At 48.3% G+C, this 20489-nt stretch overlaps 2 protein-coding genes across 4 annotated transcripts; one reads left to right on the plus strand and one right to left on the minus strand.

The window, feature by feature from the left end:
- Positions 1–5713: 5713 nt before the first annotated feature.
- On the plus strand, positions 5714–7355 carry LOC136520024 (protein SRG1-like). The gene is made up of 4 exons (XM_066513428.1): positions 5714–6020; positions 6104–6354; positions 6521–6848; positions 7015–7355. The coding sequence occupies exons 1-4, from the start codon at positions 5778–5780 to the stop codon at positions 7255–7257; spliced, it is 1065 nt and encodes a 354-aa protein (XP_066369525.1). The 5' UTR covers positions 5714–5777; the 3' UTR covers positions 7258–7355.
- Positions 6693–18501, minus strand: LOC136520025 (preprotein translocase subunit SECE1-like). 3 transcript variants are annotated; one of them, XM_066513429.1, is made up of 7 exons: positions 17871–18501; positions 9123–9384; positions 8330–9032; positions 8165–8233; positions 7858–8070; positions 7370–7453; positions 6693–6830 (listed from the first exon to the last, which is right to left on the minus strand). In XM_066513429.1, the coding sequence occupies exon 1, from the start codon at positions 18447–18449 to the stop codon at positions 17895–17897; it is 555 nt and encodes a 184-aa protein (XP_066369526.1). In that variant the 5' UTR covers positions 18450–18501; the 3' UTR covers positions 6693–6830; positions 7370–7453; positions 7858–8070; positions 8165–8233; positions 8330–9032; positions 9123–9384; positions 17871–17894. The 3 variants fall into 3 exon arrangements, 1 of the variants encoding a protein (XP_066369526.1); XR_010775122.1 differs by lacking the exon at positions 17871–18501 and having other exon boundaries at positions 8157–8233; positions 8848–9032; positions 9123–17752; XR_010775121.1 differs by lacking the exon at positions 17871–18501 and having other exon boundaries at positions 8157–8233; positions 9123–17752.
- Positions 18502–20489: the final 1988 nt, after the last annotated feature.

Raw genomic sequence — 20489 nt, forward strand, 5'->3', positions numbered from 1 at the left:
AATGTACGTTTTAGAGGTACTATATCCTATCATTTTTCACAATGATGCGACGCTGACGAGGAATGGAGAACTGGTGGTGCGCTGCCGAGTGCCGAATGTGCCGCACAGGTGAGTTAGTAGCCGACGACAACGTGGCGTCATGCTGAGGATGGACGAGGAATACAGCCGGAATATGGCCGCCGCCGTGGCGCCGTCTGGGGCCGCGTGGCCTATCGCCTGCGGCACATCCAATACTACGCACGCGCGTTTACCGAAGTTGCTTGTCCCTGTCGGAAGACGATAAGCTCAAGTTGCTCATCAATCAGAAGGCCAATCGTCGATGGGCGATCATCGAGAGGTTTGTTTTGGCATGGAGCGACCTGACGAAGACCGAAGAGCACGGCCGGGAGCCCGGGACCCGGGACAGCGACCGACAGCACGCCAGCTTTGGCCGGTCCGGACTCCGGAGTTCCACGGACAAGGCGCGGTTGGCCTGTCACTTTTTGTGGCAACCTGCTGCTGCTTCCGCTCGGCAACCATGGCGGCCGGGCCGGCGTACGATGTACGCGCGGCCGAGTTGCGGGAGCAGACCAACGGCCTAAGTTATCCATCACATACGGATCCGAAGAGGCCCAGCCGCCCAGGTATTCCCGGCGATCTTCACTGGCATAGATAAGCCCACGTTTTTTTTGGGAGTAGCCCACGTATTTGTTGGGGACGTGTCAGGCACGCTCGGGGGCTAAGGCAGGGGATCCCCTTTCTCCCCTCTTGTTCATCCTGGCTATTGATCCGCTTCAGCGTATCATCCACAAGGCCGCACAAAGAGGAATATTAAACCCGGTACTCCCCAAAGCAGCGACCTTGCGGTGCTCTGTACGCGGACGATGCAGCCATTTTCACTTACCCAACAAACACAGAGCTTGACAACCGGCTCAGGTTACTGCATTTTTTTGGGGATTGTTCAGGCTCAAGATCAACATCTCAAGACCGAAATATTTCCTATAAGATTGGACAACACAGCGGTTTCATCTGCAAAATTTCCCCGGAAAGATATGTAGTTTCCCTAGTAGATACTTAGGCCTCCCTCTACACGTGCGGAAACTGCGTAAGATAGAGGTCCAACTTTGATTGACAAAATAGGGGCAAAATTACCAGGTTGGAAAGGCAGGCTTTTATCCACAGCCGGGAGAGAGACACTAGTAAAAACGGTGTTTTCATCTCAACCGATTTACCATATGACTGCTTTACCTGAACACAAGTGGTTAATTAGAAGGATTGATCGTTTGAGGAGAAGCTTCCTATGGAAAGGTTTATGGTGGGCATTCCATCATCAACTGGCCGACGACGTGCAGACCAAAGGACAAAGGAGGTTTAGAGGTACCGGACCTCGAACGCTTCTCAAGAGCTTTAAGACTACTAGCCTGTTCGGTTGGCTGGTTCGTATCGTTGTTGGTTCGTGAAGAAGTACTGCTGGCTGGTTTGTGTGAGAGAAAAATACTGTTTTGGTTGAAAATTTACGATCGTTTACGACAAGCCACAGCCAAACGAACAGGCTGTACGTTGGTTATGGTACCAATGGAAACGTCGGGATAGAGCGTGGAACAAACTTGATCTTCCGGTGGATGGCCGAGACAGGGAGCTTTTCGCGGCATCGACAGTGGTGACATTAGGAGATGGTAGGATGACCAAGTTCTGGATGTCATCATGGATTAATGGGCGAACACCAAAAGCTATTGCACCAACGTTGTTCAAGAAATCCAGAAGGAAAACCATGACAGCCTGTGGGAAGAAGTGAACCAAATCCAGTTGCAAGATGATGTGGATGATAGCATTCGTTGGCGCTGACTGCAGATGGAGAGTATACAACCAAAAGTGCCTACGACATCCAATTCATAGGCACATTTAGCAAGCTAAAACTCCTTCCGATTTGGAAAGCAAAGACAGAGCCCAAATGCAGATTTTTTGCTTAGACGTTGCTGCATAAAAAAATCTTAGCTGCGAATAATTTAGCGAAACGAAACTGGCCGAACGACCCAATATGCAAGCTTTGTGGTATTGATCCGGAAACACAGACACATCTTTGCAAGGACTGCATATTCACAAAACAAGTTTGGACCATCATAAAGCGATGGCTAGGACCCTCGGTGGTTGACACTGTGGGTATGACGGGATCCCTGCATACTTACTGGCGTAAGTGTCGAGTAAAAATTGACAAAGATCAGCAAAGGAAGTTTGATGGAATTATCATCTACTTTTGGTGGAACATATGGAAGGAGCGCAATAGAAGAACTTTTCAGAACAAGGTTATGCAGGTTGATCAATTGGCGATGCTTTGCAAGGAAGATGTGATGCAATACCAGTTGGCAAATACATCTAATGTTGGATCACAACAAGAGTAGTGTTGGGGGTGTTTCTACAGTTGGTTTGGTTCTGAGGGCCTGGACAGGGCTCCTTTTTGTTCCTTTGTTTTTTCAGTCGTTGTTGTTAGGCTTCAGGTGGAGTTTCAGGTTGGTAGCTAGTCGGGTTCCTGATCGAGTTGCCTTGGTGGCGTTGAGCTTCGGCTCCAGTTGTGTGCTTGTAACTTTTTAATCTGTTTTTTTTTCTTTTCTCATCTAATAGAAATCAGGCAAATCTCTTGCCACCTTTCTATTTTTTTTTTGTTGGGGAACAAAAATTCACGGGGGACGGATCCCATGGACACCTGCCGCATGGATTCACATGTCTGAGCAAACCAATGCATGGACATGTCATATAAATTCCGGAGAAGAAGTTAAAAAAAAGAGTAAACTATATTCATCGTACCAAATTGGTAGGTGGTTGCAGATTTTTTTTTTTTTAGAAACTGGAGGGGCCGCAGCCCCTACAGAAATTTTATTGAAAATAAGACAACATAGCAACAGTTTACACGAGGGTTCAAGAAGAGGAGGAAAAGGAGAGCTTAGAAACAAAGAAAATAAAACAAAATCTGGGGCTTAGATCATTTCTAAAGATTGTATCGTTGGTCAAATTGGATTGAAAGACTTGATTTCACTCTCATACCAACCAGTCTTGCTTCCTTGAAGAAAATTCTTCTGCAATCTTGTAGACTTATCTGATTTGCATTGAAGATTTTCTCGTTCCTGGCTAGCCAGATTGTCCAACACATAAGAATAATTGCCACCATAAAGAATTGGGAACTAATATGATCCTTGAGTGTATTGATGTTATCAATAGTACCACTGTTAGAGGAAACTGCTAAGTTGAGTCCCCAGCACTGCTGGGCAAAGGGACAGTGAAGGAAGAGATGCTCAGTTGTTTCTTCAGTCCCTTGAGTGCGGAGTTCACAGTCATATAAATCTAGCTCCATATGTTTTCTTCTCAGTGTGTTTCTTGTACTTAATCTATCCTTCAGAAGTAACCAGCAGAAGACTTGTGCTTACGTTGGCAGAAGCTTTTCCAGACCCAATTAAATGCTGGATCAGTCGGATGATGTCCAATCAGTTTTCTATAGACTCCTGAAGAAGAGAATCTAGTGGATCCCCCATTGTATGACCAGATATCTTCAGTATTTTCCAAGTTTGTTGCTTCCATTAGTTGTTGTAGGGTCTGCATCTGTGTGGATGCTATTTGAGAGAGTGGCAAGTTGAACATTTCTGTAATTTGTGTTTAGACTGAATGCTCTATTGACAGAGATTGACTTGTTTTTGGCAAATGAATAGCTCTCAAGAAATTCTTGTTCAATGGCTGGTTTAAACAAGTCTGCCCATTTCTAACTTGGATAATTGTAATGTCCTTAAATTGTGGGAGTAACTTTAAAACATCCCTCCACTAGGTGGTTGCAGATTAATCCAACAATTTATAAACTGCTCAAATAGATACAATAACTTAGCAAATTGGTGCATGTATGGTACAAACACTGCCACCGCCAGTATGATAAAATATATACTCACATATTAGATGCTATGATTAATTATTGCAGATTACGGTACGTGCATTATTTGTGCGGTTAGTGTGGAGTAGTTTGAGATAATTTTGGCAACCATAAGACAGATATCATGAAGCAAGAGTGCTCCACAACGTCCATCAACTAAGCCACTAGCAATAGAGCATCATCACCGAGAAACCGTGCTACTACTCGTGAATATAGTCAGTGTATTTATATTGTTTTTAAACTTTAACCCTCTATTCTAATCATGCTAAGGTGAGGTTTCACATGAGGATGATCGTTGGTTTAGAATCACTTTACTAGTATTAGGGCCTGTTTGGCAGGGATTCGGATTCACCAGATTCGGATTCATTAGCTTGGATCCACCAAAATATTTCCCAAACAATCTAGATCTACCAAATTCAGATTCATCAAAATAGTAGATCTAGAGGCTGGATTCACCATTTTGGTGGATCTCCTCAATGGGTGCTCCACGAATGGACGTTTCGTACCACCTCGTGGATTTGGATGGAAATTACCCACCTTTGCCACTGGTTACACACTCTTGCTACGTACCGGTTCGTTTTTTTCTATTCTGTTCGCTTTTTTCTCCACCTGACCGAACGCAAGCCCGCGTCTCCCTCCTCCCGTCGCGGCTAGGGAGGCCGCGCCGCCCACCTCCTCCCTCCGTCCTGCTACTCCGGTGAGCCACCCATGGCCGGAGAATATAGATCTGGTCCTCCTCAACCTCCTCCACCTAGTGGCTGCCTCTCGCGTCACCCAGCTGCCCGCCATGGCCGGTCCCCAGCCGGCGTGGCCGCCGTCGAGCATCCTCCGGCCGACGTTGTGGCCCTCCCCCCGACCTCGTAGCAAGGGGCGAGGCCACCCTGGTCATCTGCTCGGCAGGGGGTGCGGCCGCCATGGCTGGAGGCACGGTTGGGGCTTCGCGGACGCTGTTGTCCATGGTGGTTCTTCCCAAGCCCCTGCCGTAGAAAGAGATGAAGAAGGGGGAAGAACTAGATTTCCTTTTTTTCTACTAGAGATAGAGACAATGACATGCGGGATCCACCACAAGGGCAAAACAAGCCATTCTACCAAAACCTCAGTTTCGTGGATCTGCAACTACTGTTTTGTCAAACAATTCCCTGATAGATCTACGGTGGATCCTAGATCCACGGTGGAACTGATCCACGGTGAATCCCAAATCTAAATTAACTTTTGCAGTGGTGAATCTTTGCCAAAGAAACCCTTAGTTTATAAACTTGTAGGCCGGATCTGTTTTCGCTGCAACTACTTTGTTCTTGGTTAATATTATGATTGTACCGGTACGTATTTTGTTATATTGGTAACGTTTGGACCTTATATGCATCATTTCGCTAAAGTTGTTGCACTTAATTAAGTAGTTTATAAGTTGTTCGACTAATTTGCACCGATCTATCAAGTTGTTGTATGGCGGACGTAGTTTACTCTTGATTGTAAAATGAGGAACAAAATTACTTTCGGGATCATGTTCTCCGAACGTGGACACGTTCCCGGTGGCGAAGGATGGGAACAACGCGAGTCCATACCTGGACGTCATATCTGTGCATATGCGACGAACACGGCGGCGCCCCGGGGCCCGCGCGGCCGCGCGTCAAAATAATCGCTGGTCTAGCTACACTAGCAGCCAGACGGACCGGAGAGGAGCAGACGTAGCCCGAAGCGCACTGATCGGGTCGCAGTCGCAGCGAAGATATTAATCGCTTCGCTGGGCTTATAAGCCGTACTTTTTTAACTAACGGATATTATTTTTCTCTTACAATAAATCAGTTAACACAGCCAAGCGAACAGGCCAATTGATCGAACAGATTACAGAGGCCAGCCCCCCTCTCTGCTCGCAACCTTCAGCACTCTCATGGAAAGTGCAGGAGGGGAAGCTCGGCCGGTGCTGCTGCCGCCGGTGCAAGAGCTCGCCGGCCAGCTGGGCGCCGCGGACGACGTGCCGGCTCGGTACGTCGCGCGCGCAGGCAACGACGACCTCAAGGCGATGGTAACCGCGCCGGTCCCCGTCATCGACCTCGCCCGCCTGTGCCAGCCGGGCGCCGACGACGAGGCCTCAAAGCTCCGGCTGGCGCTCGAGTCCTGGGGTCTCTTCCTGGTACGCACGCACGCGCGCGCACAGAGTCTATCTTGCTACAGAATATACCACTCGATGTGGAGCACGTATCGATCGGTGTCCAGGTCACCAACCACGGCATGGAGGCCTCTCTGATGAACGCCATGATGGACGCGTCGAGGGAGTTTTTCAGGCAGCCGCTCCAGGAGAAGCAGAAGCACAGCAACATGATCGACGGCAAGCACTTCCAGCTCGAAGGGTACGGGGACGACTGGGTGCCGTCGGAGGACCAGGTCCTGGACTGGACCGACCGCCTTTACCTCAAGGTGGAGCCTGAAGAGGACAGGAAACTTGACCTATGGCCCACATGTCTCAGGTAATCTTCCGATCATGTTGAGGTCGTCAAACTTCTTTGCAATGGGCGCTTTGATTACAAAATTAACATCATAGCTCCTCTACTTATTATATACTAAATAATGGAGAACCAGATAAACTTGTAGCAGACAGCCTAACGCCAAGCCGTGGTCGCCTTTTCTATGCAGGGATGTTCTGCACGATTTCACCACAAAATGCACGAGAGTTAAGGACTGCCTGCTTCCAGAAATGGCGAAGCTGCTGGAGCTTGACGACGACTATTTCATTGACCAGTTCGGCGGCAAGGCTGACGCCTATGCCAGGTTCAGCTACTATCCTCCATGCACGAGGCCGGATCTCGTCTTCGGTCTGAAGCCTCACTCCGACGGCACATTCGTCACGCTTCTCATGGTAGACAACAGCGTTGGTGGACTTCAGGTTCTCCAAGATGGAGTCTGGTATGACGTGCCGACCAGACCTCACACCCTGCTCATCAATCTAGGAGACCAAATAGAGGTAATAATGAGCTATCATTCGTAAGCACTTATTTGTGTCATATAATCCATTTATGATTGGAAATAGAAAATTAAAGGTTAGGTAATCTGGTTATGCTTACTATAAATGCAAGATTGACAATTGTTATCTTTTTTTTTTTCTGAATTGTGCAATTCTTTTTACACAGATAATGAGTAATGGGATCTTCAAGAGCCCAGTGCATCGGGTTGTAACAAATGCTGAAAAAGAGAGGTTATCAGTGGCTCTGTTTTATTCTATAGATCCTGAAAGACAAATCCGGCCCGCGGATAAATTGATAGATGAGAACCATCCAGCACTATACAAGAAGGTGAAAATCAAAGAATATATTGCTGGCCTCTATGAACACGTCGCTCGAGGGGAAATGGTTATCGAGACTGCAAAGATATAGATGTGATTCTATGTAATGAATAAGGGACCTGGCTGAAACCTTGCAATCCCAAATATTAATAAAATTATTCTTTAGTAAGAAAAGAAAGTGTATATAGGTCGATGTGGCTTGCCTCAGCTTTAATGGCGCGTCTTGCTCGAAGCCCTGTCCAAGCGTCCAAAATTAGATGCTTGGAAGTGTTGTCTAGTCTAGACACCTGCTCGCTCCAAATAAGATAAACTTTAATGGGTCTAAATGCTCTTTCTAAAAAAGAAAAGCTGAAGTACACAAGAATTAGATAGAACATAAGTATTGTACTATGGGTAAGTAAATAATATTTGTTCTTTCTATAAATTTTGTCAAATTTAGAAAGTTTATCTTATTATGACAAAAAACTCTCCCTTATTTTGTACTATGACTGTAAAATCTACAATTTACTATTTTGTTTTATTATGATAGGTAGCATAAAGTGAATCAATACCCAGCAGACTAAATGAGCATCAAGGATCAACTGTATTTATCTATGATTAGGCGCCAAAATAGACTATCTGAACACTAGCTTTACTACCAAACTTTCAGTTCAATGGCAAACAAATGTATAGATTGCAAAAAACATCTCACCTGCAGCACGGGTTGCTACACCAAGTTACAGGGATCAAGTGATTTACAATTCCTCTCTCCACAGCTGATGATGCCTAAACAAGGAAAATTTTAAATTCCCAACTATGTGTGATGTCCCAAAAATTGATCTTTTGCACTTCACTGCAAGTGCACCTTCAGTCTTTTTAGGCATGGCAATCCCACTGAGATCAGGCATTGATGGAACAACAATACCTGAGATAACAGAAGCCAAGAAGATGGTTATCAACCAACTTTTTTTTTCAGCGCTGATACTGTAAGAAAACGTAACACGTGCAGACCATTGCACCTGGAACACTGGTTGCTGCCCCTTCAGCACAAGCAGGGGCTGATCTGCCACACCTTCTTGTGTCCAGACCTACACACAAACAATATCAATAACTTGAATTACTGTGTACTTGAGACTCTTAATCCACTCAAGTACAAGCAAAGATCATGCCCAGTGGGCACTCACCCTCAGCCCCACCGTAGCCATTGTCTCCTTGATAAGGTCAATTTTTTTGTTATATATGCAGAATCATATATCCATCCACAGAAGGTATGGAGATCCCAGATTGCACTTTTATGCAAGTACCTGATACTGGATGCCACCTTGCTACTGTATTGAATATCCCAGCAAGAAACAACTCCAAAACAACCATCACATTCCCACAGTGCACTTATTTTAACTTGTTCCAGTAGAAATTTTGTTTCCACTATTAATGGAACAATTGACCAGAAAAATGCTTCCCTATTCAATCACTATAATAATCTTTTATACCCAACCGTGTATAGCAAAGATGCTAAATTTTGTTAAACACAGGGGAATCTAAATCTACAAGGGGCTCATCAGATTGATGGTATGGTAGTGGTACCCTAATCTGTAAACTAGAGGTGCTATTAGCATTAGAAATCTAGGAAAAGCATTAAAAACTATAATAGCAAAAGACATGATGATGAAATGCGCAGATCAAATACGACACTCAGTCTTACCTCTTACGGCCTTGTCTCCTTGGCAATGATGAGCTGCTAGCTGTATCTCCATTATCAACTCAGACCATCCGCGCTGCTGGGAGCGTAGCCCATTCCCACGGATGCAGATCAGCTGCTCGTGATGAGGATTGGCGGCAGAACCATCGCCGAAGAACTGCTCCACCACCCCGACGACTGACCTATACCTGAAACAAATCCCCCCTCTAGGGTTACTGGAATGGACCTGCAGCCATGGAAGGGAGGAAGCAAGATGGGCCGGCTATCCAGGTGGGTACCTTGGTCCCCTCCAGCATTGCAGTACCAAGGTCCGGATCTGGCGGCGGCGCCATACTAGACCCAGGTACCGTCTTCATGACTGTTCACTCCTGGACTCGTGACCTTTGAATAAATTCCCCCCTGATTGCTTCATCCCTCTCCTCTAGGCTACTGTAGCTCTGTCAGGTCCTGTCCCCAGCATCCTCTCTCTCCACCAGGTGCCATCCATCCAGAGTACACAGCCCATGGATCCAGATTGCTTCATCCCTATGCAGGGATGTTCTGCACGAGTTCACCGGAAAATGCACGAGTGAAGGACTGTATGCTTCCAGAAATGGCCAAGCTGCTGGAGCTTGACGACAACTACTTCATTAACCAATTCGGCGACAAGGCTAACACCTACGCCAGGTTCAACTCTACCCTCCATGCTCGAGGCTGGATCTCGTCTTCGGTCTGAAGCCTCACTCAGACGGCACATTCGTTTCGCTTCTCATGGTAGACAACAGCGTTGGTGAACTTCAGGTTTTCCGAGAAGTCTCGTATTTTTTTTTCTCGAATACGAAGGAGAGCTTCGTATCTTTGTATTATAGAGAGAAAGAACCGCCCCCTTACAATCACCACCACCTCACTTCGAGCCGGGCCATGAGGGGTTGAATTTTACATGAATAGGACTTACTCTAAAGAAACACGGGAGAGATGAGACCTGACCCAGAACGAGCGAGGAAACAAACTAAGATGGCCCAGCTTGTCTCCCTGACCTTGACCCAGTGCTCTCAGGCTTCGAGCTCCAGCAAGACACCAGAGGTGTTGCTCTTCTCTGAACATCCAGAGGAGGTCGTTGATGCACGGCCACGCGCCGTAAAAAACACATGAATTACGGTGTTTCCAGATTACCCAGGTGCCCAAAATGATAATCGAGTTCAAACCTTTTCTTGTATCTTTCAGAATCTTTTTCACTGCTTTTCTCCACCAATCTGCAAAAGACAATTCATGACGACCTGGAACCCGATCTTGTAAGCCCAAAGGTGCAAGAACCCAGAACCAGAAATCCTAGGAGAACACACATGTGGTGAGCAGATGTTGAATGTCTTCTTCCTTCTGGTCACATAGCGGACACTTGGCCGGATGTGGAAGGCCTCGCCTCGCAAGTCTGTCCGTTGTCCAGCACCGGTTCCGGATGGCGAGCCAAAAAAAACTTTGCATTTTGAAGGAGCCCAAGATTTCCATAGCCGATGCCAATGCTCAAAAGGGATTGCTCCATTGAAGAAAGCACGATAAGCAGATTTGGAGGAGAAATTACCCGAGCCATCCAGTTTCCATATATGCACATCTTCCTCCTGGGACAGTAACATATCCCACAGCTGAAAATACTCAAAAAGCCCTATTAGTGATAGTCCTCCTTGGATATCTGCAGGCCAGGATTGGTCATGCAAGGCCTGTGCTACTGTGCGTTGCTTACGGGTTTTTGAAGGCACGTTAGCAACCACCAGAGGCGCTACATCTGCTATAGAGCAGCCCATGAGCCATCTATCTGACCAAAAAAGCGTGTTATTACCATCGCCCACCTGTGATTCGAGAGCAATAGCAAACAACGCACATACATTTGGATGGACATGTATGTTAAGCCCTTTCCAAGATCGATTTGGATCCGTTTTCGCAAACCATAGCCATCGGACTTGCAGGGCCCAACTCATGATCTCAAGATCGAGGATTCCTAGCCCTCCCAAATCAAGTGGATGCTGGACTTTATCCCATGCGACCAAGCAAGACCCACCATTCACTTGTTGCCGCCCTTTCCATGTGAATGCTCGACGGATCTTGTCAATTGCACGACACGAATAAACCATTTGGGAGCGTTGATGGCAATCAGTACATAAATAGGCACAGCTGAGAGGACATAATGAACCCAAGTGACACGACCAGCCATGTTCATGAGAGATGCTTTCCAACCGGGCAGCTTGTCTCCGAGCTTTTCAATCCAGAGCAGCAGGTCAGCTTTCTTCAATTTGCTATTAGAGATCGGCAGTCCCAAATATGTGCAAGGGAAGCTTGACATCGGGCAAGGCAATGTGATGGTCACAGTTTCCAGCTCTGACTCCTCACACCTTATCGGGATAACACAACTCTTCTGCAAATTGGTTTGTAGACCAGAAGCTTCCCCGAACTTGGCAAGGATTTCCATGGTTAAATTTATTTCTGGTTCAGTGGGCCGGATGAAGAGAGCAACATCATCTGCATATAGAGAGATCCTTAGCAAACAAGCTGTTCAGCACGTCCATTACTAAGATAAAGAGCATGGGAGAAAGGGGATCTCCTTGGCAGAGACCTCGCTGATGTCTGATCTCTCTACCTGGCTCACCATTCACAAGAACCCGGGTTGAAGATGTCTTCAGTAGATTCGTGACCAGATTGCACCAAATGGGACCAAAGCCCAAATGCGTGAGAATTTCCCATGAGACCGAATCAAAAGCTTTTGAAATATCCTGCTTCAAGAACAAACTTGAGACTCTTGTGCGGTGAAGCATTTTGATATTCTGCTGAACCAAAATGAAATTGTCGTGGATGCATCTACCACGGATGAAGGCACTCTGATTGGCAGCGACCAAATCATTCAGAAAAGGAGCCAAACGATTAGCCATTACCTTAGTGACCAGCTTAGCGAAGCTATGAATTAGGCTGATAGGACGGAAGTCTTTTGGCAACAAAGCTTCGGCCTTCTTTGGGATTAAAGTGAGATAAGCTGAATTTATTAACCACAACTTTCTTGCATCTCCTTGTTGCAAGGTAATGATTGCTGCCATGAATTCCGCTTTGATCAGGTGCCAGCATGATTTATAGAACCTCCCCGTGTATCCATCAGGTCCAGGTGCTCTATCAGCTGGCAAAGTTTTGATCGTGTCCCACACTTCCTCCTCCGTGATAGGTGTATCCAGTACTGAGAGATCAAAGCCAGCTCTGTGGAAGAAGGATTGGTCCAGGGTGGATGAACGAGGCAGAGCAGTACCAAGCAGACCATCAAAATAATTGAACATGACATCTTGTTTTTCCTCTTGACCCGTGACAACTTGATCCTCATATAACAGTTTTGGAATGAAATTCTTCCTTTTACGGAACCCAGCTTGTCTATGGAAGAGAGAAGTGTTGGCGTCTCCATCTTTCAAGAATCTGATTCGCGACCGCAAATGTGCTATTGTCCTTTCCAATGACGCAAGGACGAGGCAATGTTTCTTTAGTTCGCGTCTCAACCAGTTCTCCTCCCACGTTAGTTGCCGTTGATCTTGGGCAATCTCCAGTCGGTGGAGAATTTCACGGGCCAGTGCGTGTTCAGTTTTGATATGGCCAACTTGTCGTTGACTCCAAGATTGGAGAGCACGGGTGAGGCGCTTGAGCTTGAGTGAGACGCGCTCTATGGCGCATGTGGCGGAGATTGGCTCACTCCAAGAAGCCGCGACCGCATCATGAAATCCTGGGAGTTTAGTCCAAAAACTCTCAAAATGGAATCTCCGCTTGCCATGAATTCCCTCCGTGAGGCCAAGCACAAGTGGACAGTGGTCAGAGATTTCAGTTGCCTGACTTTGCAAAATACACTCAGGATAGAGTGCTTCCCAATCAGCAGTGCATAAAATTCGATCAAGTTTGACAAGAGTTGGTTCCCCTCTCTCGTTTGACCAGGTATACCGCCTCCAATGAGTGGGATTTCTTTGAGCTCGAAATCGTTAACAAATCGCCGAAAACGCCCCATCATGGCTCTGTTGAGATTCTCGTTGTTCTTGTCCTCTGCAGAATAGATCATATTAAAATCACCTCCTAAGCACCAAGGGCCCGTGCACAAGGTTCTGACTTCTCGGAGCTCATCAAGGAAAGCAACCTTCTCACTGTACGTCTTGATGTGGACCATATATTCCCGTGAACCACCAGGTTAAATCATCTTCAATTGCAAATTGGACCGAAACGGAATGGTGGTGTACTCTCCACGGGTTAGCGACCAGGCAACCTTCACGCCATGCAACCAGGATCCCACCCCGGGTTCCTTGAGCCGGAAGGAAGACGAATTGTCTAAAATCTATACCAAGAAAGGAGATCGCATCCCGTTCTGATATCAAAGCCAGCTTGGTCTCTTGCAGACAGATCAAGGCAGGACGGCAAGTATCAACCACCTTGCGAACATTATCGCGGCGGGCACGTTCATTAAGTCCCCTCACATTCCAAATCAAAACTTTTGGAGAATCCATTGATGACAGAATATAGGAACGACCCAACATATAGTAATCCACAATCCTAGCCTAGGCTACCAGGCCCTCCACAGCCAGGAATTGGGCTTCTGTCGGGACTTGCCTAACAGTTTGGTAAGGGCCACGACATGCTCCCTGCTAAGCGGCCTGCTGAAAAAACTAGTGTACTTATCCAAAACATCCGCTGGCAGCCGGTTCTCATCATTGACGAAGCCCAACGTTCACAGGCAGTGAGAGCTGCATTATGGTCTATCTCGGGGGGAAGTATGGCAATCCGACGGCTTCGACGTGGTGGTTCAGTCATGATAGCACGGCGCGGACCAGACTTCTGTGCCCTTGGGGTGGGAAGCACATGCTGCAGCGGCTTGGATATTTTGTCAACAAATGAAGCTGTTGGGCAGTTGGGGACGGCGGCTGTGATACTGGCGAGGCCTGAGCTCGGCGTCGTCGAGAGAGTAAACAAGCAGAGGTAGGCCGGGTTCAAGGTGCTCGGTCCCAATTGTTGGCTCAGTCGGCAAAACTTCATCTGCAGGGAGCTATGTGATTGACGAGGATGGGTGCTCAGGTGGCTCGGCCTCTGTAGTGGACCTGGGAGCGACAGCCTCGACCTGGGCGGGAGGCGTCAGCTCAACCAGCCCAACGAGATCAGCAGTTGGAGCAGAATTGCAAAGTTGGTCCGTGGAATTTTCTGTGTCATCGATGACAGGGGCGGGAACGACGGCCTCAAATGGGACGGGAGGCCCCAGCTCAACCGGCCCCAGATGATCTTCTACTGAAAGTGTCGTCTCCACAGCAAACGTAGGATCTGCCGCCTGCAGGGGAACATCGGCGGTAGCGGCAGCAACAGAAGCTTCTCCCATGGCGATGAAGGCCGAAATGTGGGCCTCCACAGACCTATCGGAAGATGGCGCCGGAGTTTCTGTCATCTCGAAATGCACCAGGGTCGGGGAGACCACAGAAGGTACATCTTCATGAGGATTTCCAGAGCCCATAGCCTGGGCCGACATGCCTTGAGGTGAGGCCAACAGCACCTCTTTCACAGATAAATTTGAATCGAAAGTGAAGGAACACGTTTGCACATCTTGCGGCTTGGAAGACACCTTGGGAGGTGCAGTAGTCTCTTGAACTGCTGGGTCATCAATGATCACCAAATCAGAGGGCCTGGGGTGTGGTGCAGTGTCGCCTCGTGTTGTCTCGCACACCTCAATGTCGACCGCCTCGTGTTGCGCACCGGAAGCGGCTGCCCCCACCCGGCCATGGGAGCTGCCACTCGCCGGAGCACCAAGAACGGCACCATGCTGTCCCTCCGGCGCCGATGAGGCTACGCGACGGCGCTGTCGCCGACCACCGCTCGAACTGTCAGCATCACCGGGAGGAGGGGAGTCGTTGTTGTCCAGCCCTGGATGTGGTGTACTCCCAACGGCCAGAGAGATGGGATACACCAGCGTCCGCTTGACAGGTGGAATTTTGGCCACGGTGGACGACGGTTCCACAACATGAAGCTCTCGAGCAGAGGGGATCCACTCCGGACGGAAACACCAGGCCGAACAGCGAAAGACAGAGTAGTCTTCTCCTAATCGAGTCGCCGGATGGATTTTCTCGACCCAGCCGTAAGGGTTCAGTAAATTCTCCACCGTGGAAACCTCCCATGTGTGAGCCGGAACGCCCCGTAACTCAACGTCGACGAGGGACTGGAGGGTTGCTGCCGAGGCGCGTGCCTGCCTCGACTAGCGGCGACAATGTAGGCGTAGAGTGGTAGAGCTCGCCGGCATGCCATTGTTGTTAGCCATCCTAGCCGCTGTAGCTTCCTCAATCCCTGACAAGATGAACTCAGCCACTCCTGAACGACATAGGGAGAGTGGAGTAGTATCGATGTTGAACTGGGATGCGATCGCCTCCATGACCTCTTCTGTGTTGACCGGTTTGTGATCACCGATCACCGTGATGATCATAGCTCGCCTGAGTTCCGCTTCCGCGCGGTCGATACGCTCAGACCAATTGATGATGCACGGCGGAGCCCGGGCCGGGGGAGCGCCATCATCCGGGATATGAGGTCCCAAAGAGGCAGTTCCACCGTTGCCCTCATGCCCGCCAGACACCTCCATAGAATTATCCTGAGCCGGGCGGCAACGCCCACGACGCTCCCTGGGAGCATCATCAGGCTCGGCCACCTCCGCACCTGAGCTGACAGCCGCCTCCCGAACGATCTCCTCCTGGTGAGGCGCCGGAGTAATCCTTCTCCAGACTGAGATTCGGCGACCATCTTGTGGAGCGGAGGCAGGCGCGCCACCACCCGCTCCACCACCTCGACCCTGGCATACGTGGGATCGGCGTCCATCCTGTGAAGCAGCGGCAGGCACACGAACACCCGCGGCGCCACCTCGACCCGGGCAAACGTAGGATCGGTGCCCAAGGGATTGACAGTGGAAACAACGGGGACGAGAACAACAATAGGCGGCGCGATGATTTGGGGAGAAACAATTGAAACACTTGCCACGGAGATCCGCCGGATTAGGCTGTCGCGGACCTCGAACGTGGCGAGCTCTGTTGCGTCGAGTGGAACGAGATTCATGCTTCATCCATCCCTCCGCATCAGGCCCTGGCCGAACCGACTCGGGAAGTTGAATCGTCGAGCGGAGCAGGATGCGCGTGGGAGCTTTTTCCGCAGCTGGGGGAGGATCAGGTGATGGCATCTTTGCTATAGAGGAGACGGTGGCGACGACGTCGCGGAAGGAGCGCGGTCCAGAGAACCCGGCCACGGAGCCGCCGGAGCTGCACGAAGCTGGGCTGGAGTCATTCCATTGAAGCTCCTTGGACCAGCCCGCCGGCTGGAAAGGATGCACAAGGGGAGACAAGGGGGAGATGGAAACGGGCTCCAAGGAGGAGAGAGGGGCCACGGCGGCAGCGTGGCTTGCGGTGGCCGCCGGCTCCGCGGTGGATGCCGGCGTTGAGCGGGGTGGGATGGGAGATGGGGAGGCGCCCGGGGGAGGGGAGACGAAAGGAGCCTGGGGGGCTGCACCCAGGCAGGTCGATCCAACCCCATGCACTAAAAAATGGACGCCTGGGATGGATGCCTAGCCCTGGCAAGTTTCCCAGGTCAGGAAGCAAACATGCCGACCAGCCCTCACACCTTGCTCATCAATCTAGGAGACCAAATAGAGGTAATCAACGATCATTCGTAAATGCTTATTATGGTGCAAGACAGACAATTGTAATCTCTTTTTGAATTGTGCATTTCTTTTACACAGATAATGAACAATGGGATCTTCAAGAGACCAGTGCATCAGTTGCAACAAATGATGAGAAAGAGAGGTTATCAGTGTTCAGTGGTTCAGTTTTATTCTATAGATCCTGAAAGAGATATCAGCCCGCAGGTAACATAAATCTGAGAAAGAGAGGTTATCAGTGGTTCGTTCATATGCTAAGAAAGACTTTAACAAATGCTGGATGGGATGTCACACCCTTCCAGTCCACCTGTAGACCACATCACACATCCCTTTATATTTATGATGTTTAGTAGAATTGACTCAAAAATCTCATAACATAAATCTTCCTAGCTGACATTAGAACCATGAACTTTGAATTTGCATTCTTAACTGGAACTGTCAAGGCTATATTCATGAAAACTAGAGATAGCAAGTTGCAACATTACATGCTGCTGCATCCAGACACCTCACAACAACGGCTATAAATTTCTTCCTGGTAGAAGTGCATCTACAATTGTATACTTATATATCAAGCAAATAATTAAATTTAACCCCATAACCTCGTAACCAAAGCAACACAAAAAGATCCTAATATAGATTCTTGTTTCCAACGTGGCTATACAATCATCCAAGGAAAAATAAATGCAAGACTAATAGAGTAGGCTACTTAAACGATGGGGAGAGAATTGATACAGAAACAGTGAACATTTGTCAAACCCAACAAAACAAAGCATTAGGCTAACGTCATTAAGCTGATAATCCCATCCGTAACTCACCAGATCGATCAAGGTTGAGTCAGAATCCTCTTGGAAACCCCTATACTTCAGATTGTACAATTTATTAAGAGGCACTCCACATAACTTAGATAGCAGGAAGTGCCCGTCCCTTTTGATTGTATATAAGTATCAATTCACCTATCTATCAGTTACTTCATCAGGGTGAAATGAAGCCACTAAACAGACAGTGAGCATTATTCAGTTAGTCCAAACTACTACTGTGGCAGTGAATCAGAACAGCATAGCATTAACCATATGCTTTTTAATCTGCAGAAATTCTTTTCAGCCAACTGTTTGAACATAAGTGAAATTTGAGCCCTTATTTTATAAGAGTTGAGTATTAACTAGTAGTAATCTGGGAGCCTATAATTATCTCACAACTATGTAGAAACTCAAGTTAGGTTTCTGAGTCACCATTTACCAACAAGATGTCATTCACATATTAGTAACATTACCAATTTCGCAAGAGACTCGCAATTGAAAAATGGACATAATTCCAACCTCCAACACTCGATCTATGACCCTAGCCCCAAGTGCAAGAAAACAATAGTTACAGAGTACAGAAGCACGCGGCGTCGTCAGAAGGAGAATAAGTCCTGAAGTCCGCGTCCGGCAAAGACGGTGTCGGAGAACTCGGCGAAGAGCGCGTTGACGGACAGCAGCGCGACAGTGGAGCCCGCGATGACCCCAAGCACCACGCCGGTGGTGCCCACCACCTTCCCGGGCGCCGGCCACTCGATCTCGGTCATCTCCTGCGCCACGCCGGCCCACCACCCGCCGCCCCCCTCGGCGGCCTCCGCCTCCTTCCGCGCCCTTAGCACCTCCTTCAGCTCCGCGGCCACCGCCTCCGGGCTCTTCTCGGCGGGCGATGCTCCTCCCACCTCCGTTCCCTTCTCCGCTCCTCCTTTCTCCAGCGCGGACGATGCGGGCTCTTGATCTTGTTCCTGTCCCTTGCTGCTAGCAGTGTCCTTGGAGGCGGCGGCAAGGCGGTGGTTGCGGCAGTCGGGGAGGGAGTGGGAGAGGGAAACTGAGAGCGCGGGCTGCAGGAAGGTAGCAGAGCGAGGAGGGCGCGCGGTGCGGGGAGAAGGGGCTGGAGTGAGGCGGAGGAATGCGGTGGTCGGCGTTGTCGCCATGGCTTCAGCGGCTCGATACGAGGCAGCCCTCGCTGTGGCAGAGGGATAGTGGCGTTTGGATAACTAGCAAGGTAGTTAGCTTTTTTTCTTCTCATTTTTCTATAGCCTATTATGGGTTATTCCATCTTTTTTACTTTAGATTAGATTTTAAAGCTGATTTTCTAATTAAAAATGTTTCTTTGTGATTCTCTAAGTTCCGGGACCAAGTGAAATAGGTTGGCCCTAACCTTTTTTTTTTTTTTTGCTAGATTGGACCCATATCGTGTTTGGTTGATAGGGATGGGATGGGTTCATTCAGTTCTCTGTTTGGTTTGAAGGTTAACAAATGTGGGATGAGGCCGCTGACGTGCGAGGCCCACATGTCATCCACCCCTTTGGTCTCTTCTTCCTCTTTCCTTCATCGTCTACTCTCCCAGGTTGGTCCTTCGCCGCCACTCCTTCGCTCGGCCGCGGCCAGCTCCTCCGGCGCGGCTTGCTCCGTTGGCCCCGACTTGCGGTGGCCTGCCGCACCTTGCGACCGCGGCATGCTGGTTCTCTTTCGGCACGGTCTTCTGGTCATCCCTCCTCGCGACCGCAGCTCGCTGGCGGCATGGTCTACTACCCTCTGCCCAGACGCGTCTTGGGGAGCCACAGTGGGGGTTGCGTGTGGCCGCGGCCGTCCGCTGCGCGTTGCCGGGGCGACGTGTGCCCGCCGCCGCCGGGGTTGGGCTTTGTACGCCGCTGCGCGTGGTCCGCCTCCTCCTCCACACGCAGACGAAGTGGGTTCGCTCGATTTCTCCGATTTGGAGGAAAGGAGCGAACCCAGATCTACGCCCTACTGGGATGAACCCAACCCACGTGCTCCCCAAACCAAACGGCCCAAAAACAGGTTCAACCCAACCCAACTCACTTGGACCACCCAACCAAATACATGCTAAGCTAAACTCTCTTACTACAGTGATTATACGTAGAGTGAATTAAGAGAACCTATTTTTTCCAGCTCCCAGACCCTAGTTTATTTCAAATATTCATCTCATATAATTAGCATAGAATCACTTTCACTAAATGATGGACCTCTGATCCGTTTGACAATGATCCTCATTCTGTCTGAAAGTTGCTCCGGAAGTTCTGCCAAATAGATCCTCTGTGTTTTGTGTTTTTTCACTTGAGGATATCTTTTCAATAGTTTTATTATTTATTTGACTGTACATCTATCGACACGACACGATCTCCATATAGCTACAATCAACTAATATCTTGGATTAAAAAATAATTTCGTGATTCTCTCATGTTTCTTATTTTTCTTCACCTAGGCCTTATTTAGAACAGAAGAGTTTTTCCCTATTCTATCCTTTTTTGTGTAAAATTAAACTGATTCATGTAAAATTCTTTTACAATTCATGTGAAATTCTTGCATTTTAAACGGACTCTCATATCTCATGGTTGTGCAACTTCTATCGAGACTAAATCAAGAGTCTTTGGTTTCCTTTTGGGGACCTCTAATATTCCTTAATTAAACCATTGTCTAAGTTTCTTATAATTATTTAGTTTCATTATCCTTCTATTTATTTAAATCTTCGATTATCTCATACGTCCTCTTACATATATGTATTTATATTTTCTCCCTAAAGCATCGCCACATTCACCACAATGTTATTCATGCCCTTTTTAGCCATTACTATCTCAAGCAACCACTGGTCAGTCCTATTCTGATGCCAACATTTTTTTTTGTGCCTCGAGCCTTCTAAACAAACTGTAGAAACATCACTGGCGCCAGTGAGTTACTAATCCTAGGCATGTACCTATGTCATTAAAAGGATTGGTTGATAACTGGAGGGAGGGTGAATAGTCTATTAACAAAATTTACGAGGCACAATCACAACTAGGCACAATAGTTAGTAACAAAGTGAGCCCTATTAAGCACTACTAGCACCTAGTCTAAGCAAGCCAGCAAGAGCAAGCCCTACACAAAGTCTAGTAGCCAGACTACAACTAGCAAGCAACTAGAACAACTAACAAAGGCTAAGCTCAAGAGCACACCTACACAGATCTAGTGAGGAA

Source organism: Miscanthus floridulus, chromosome 18, assembly GCF_019320115.1.
Source record: "Miscanthus floridulus cultivar M001 chromosome 18, ASM1932011v1, whole genome shotgun sequence".
In the NCBI taxonomy this organism is placed as follows: Eukaryota; Viridiplantae; Streptophyta; class Magnoliopsida; order Poales; family Poaceae; genus Miscanthus; species Miscanthus floridulus.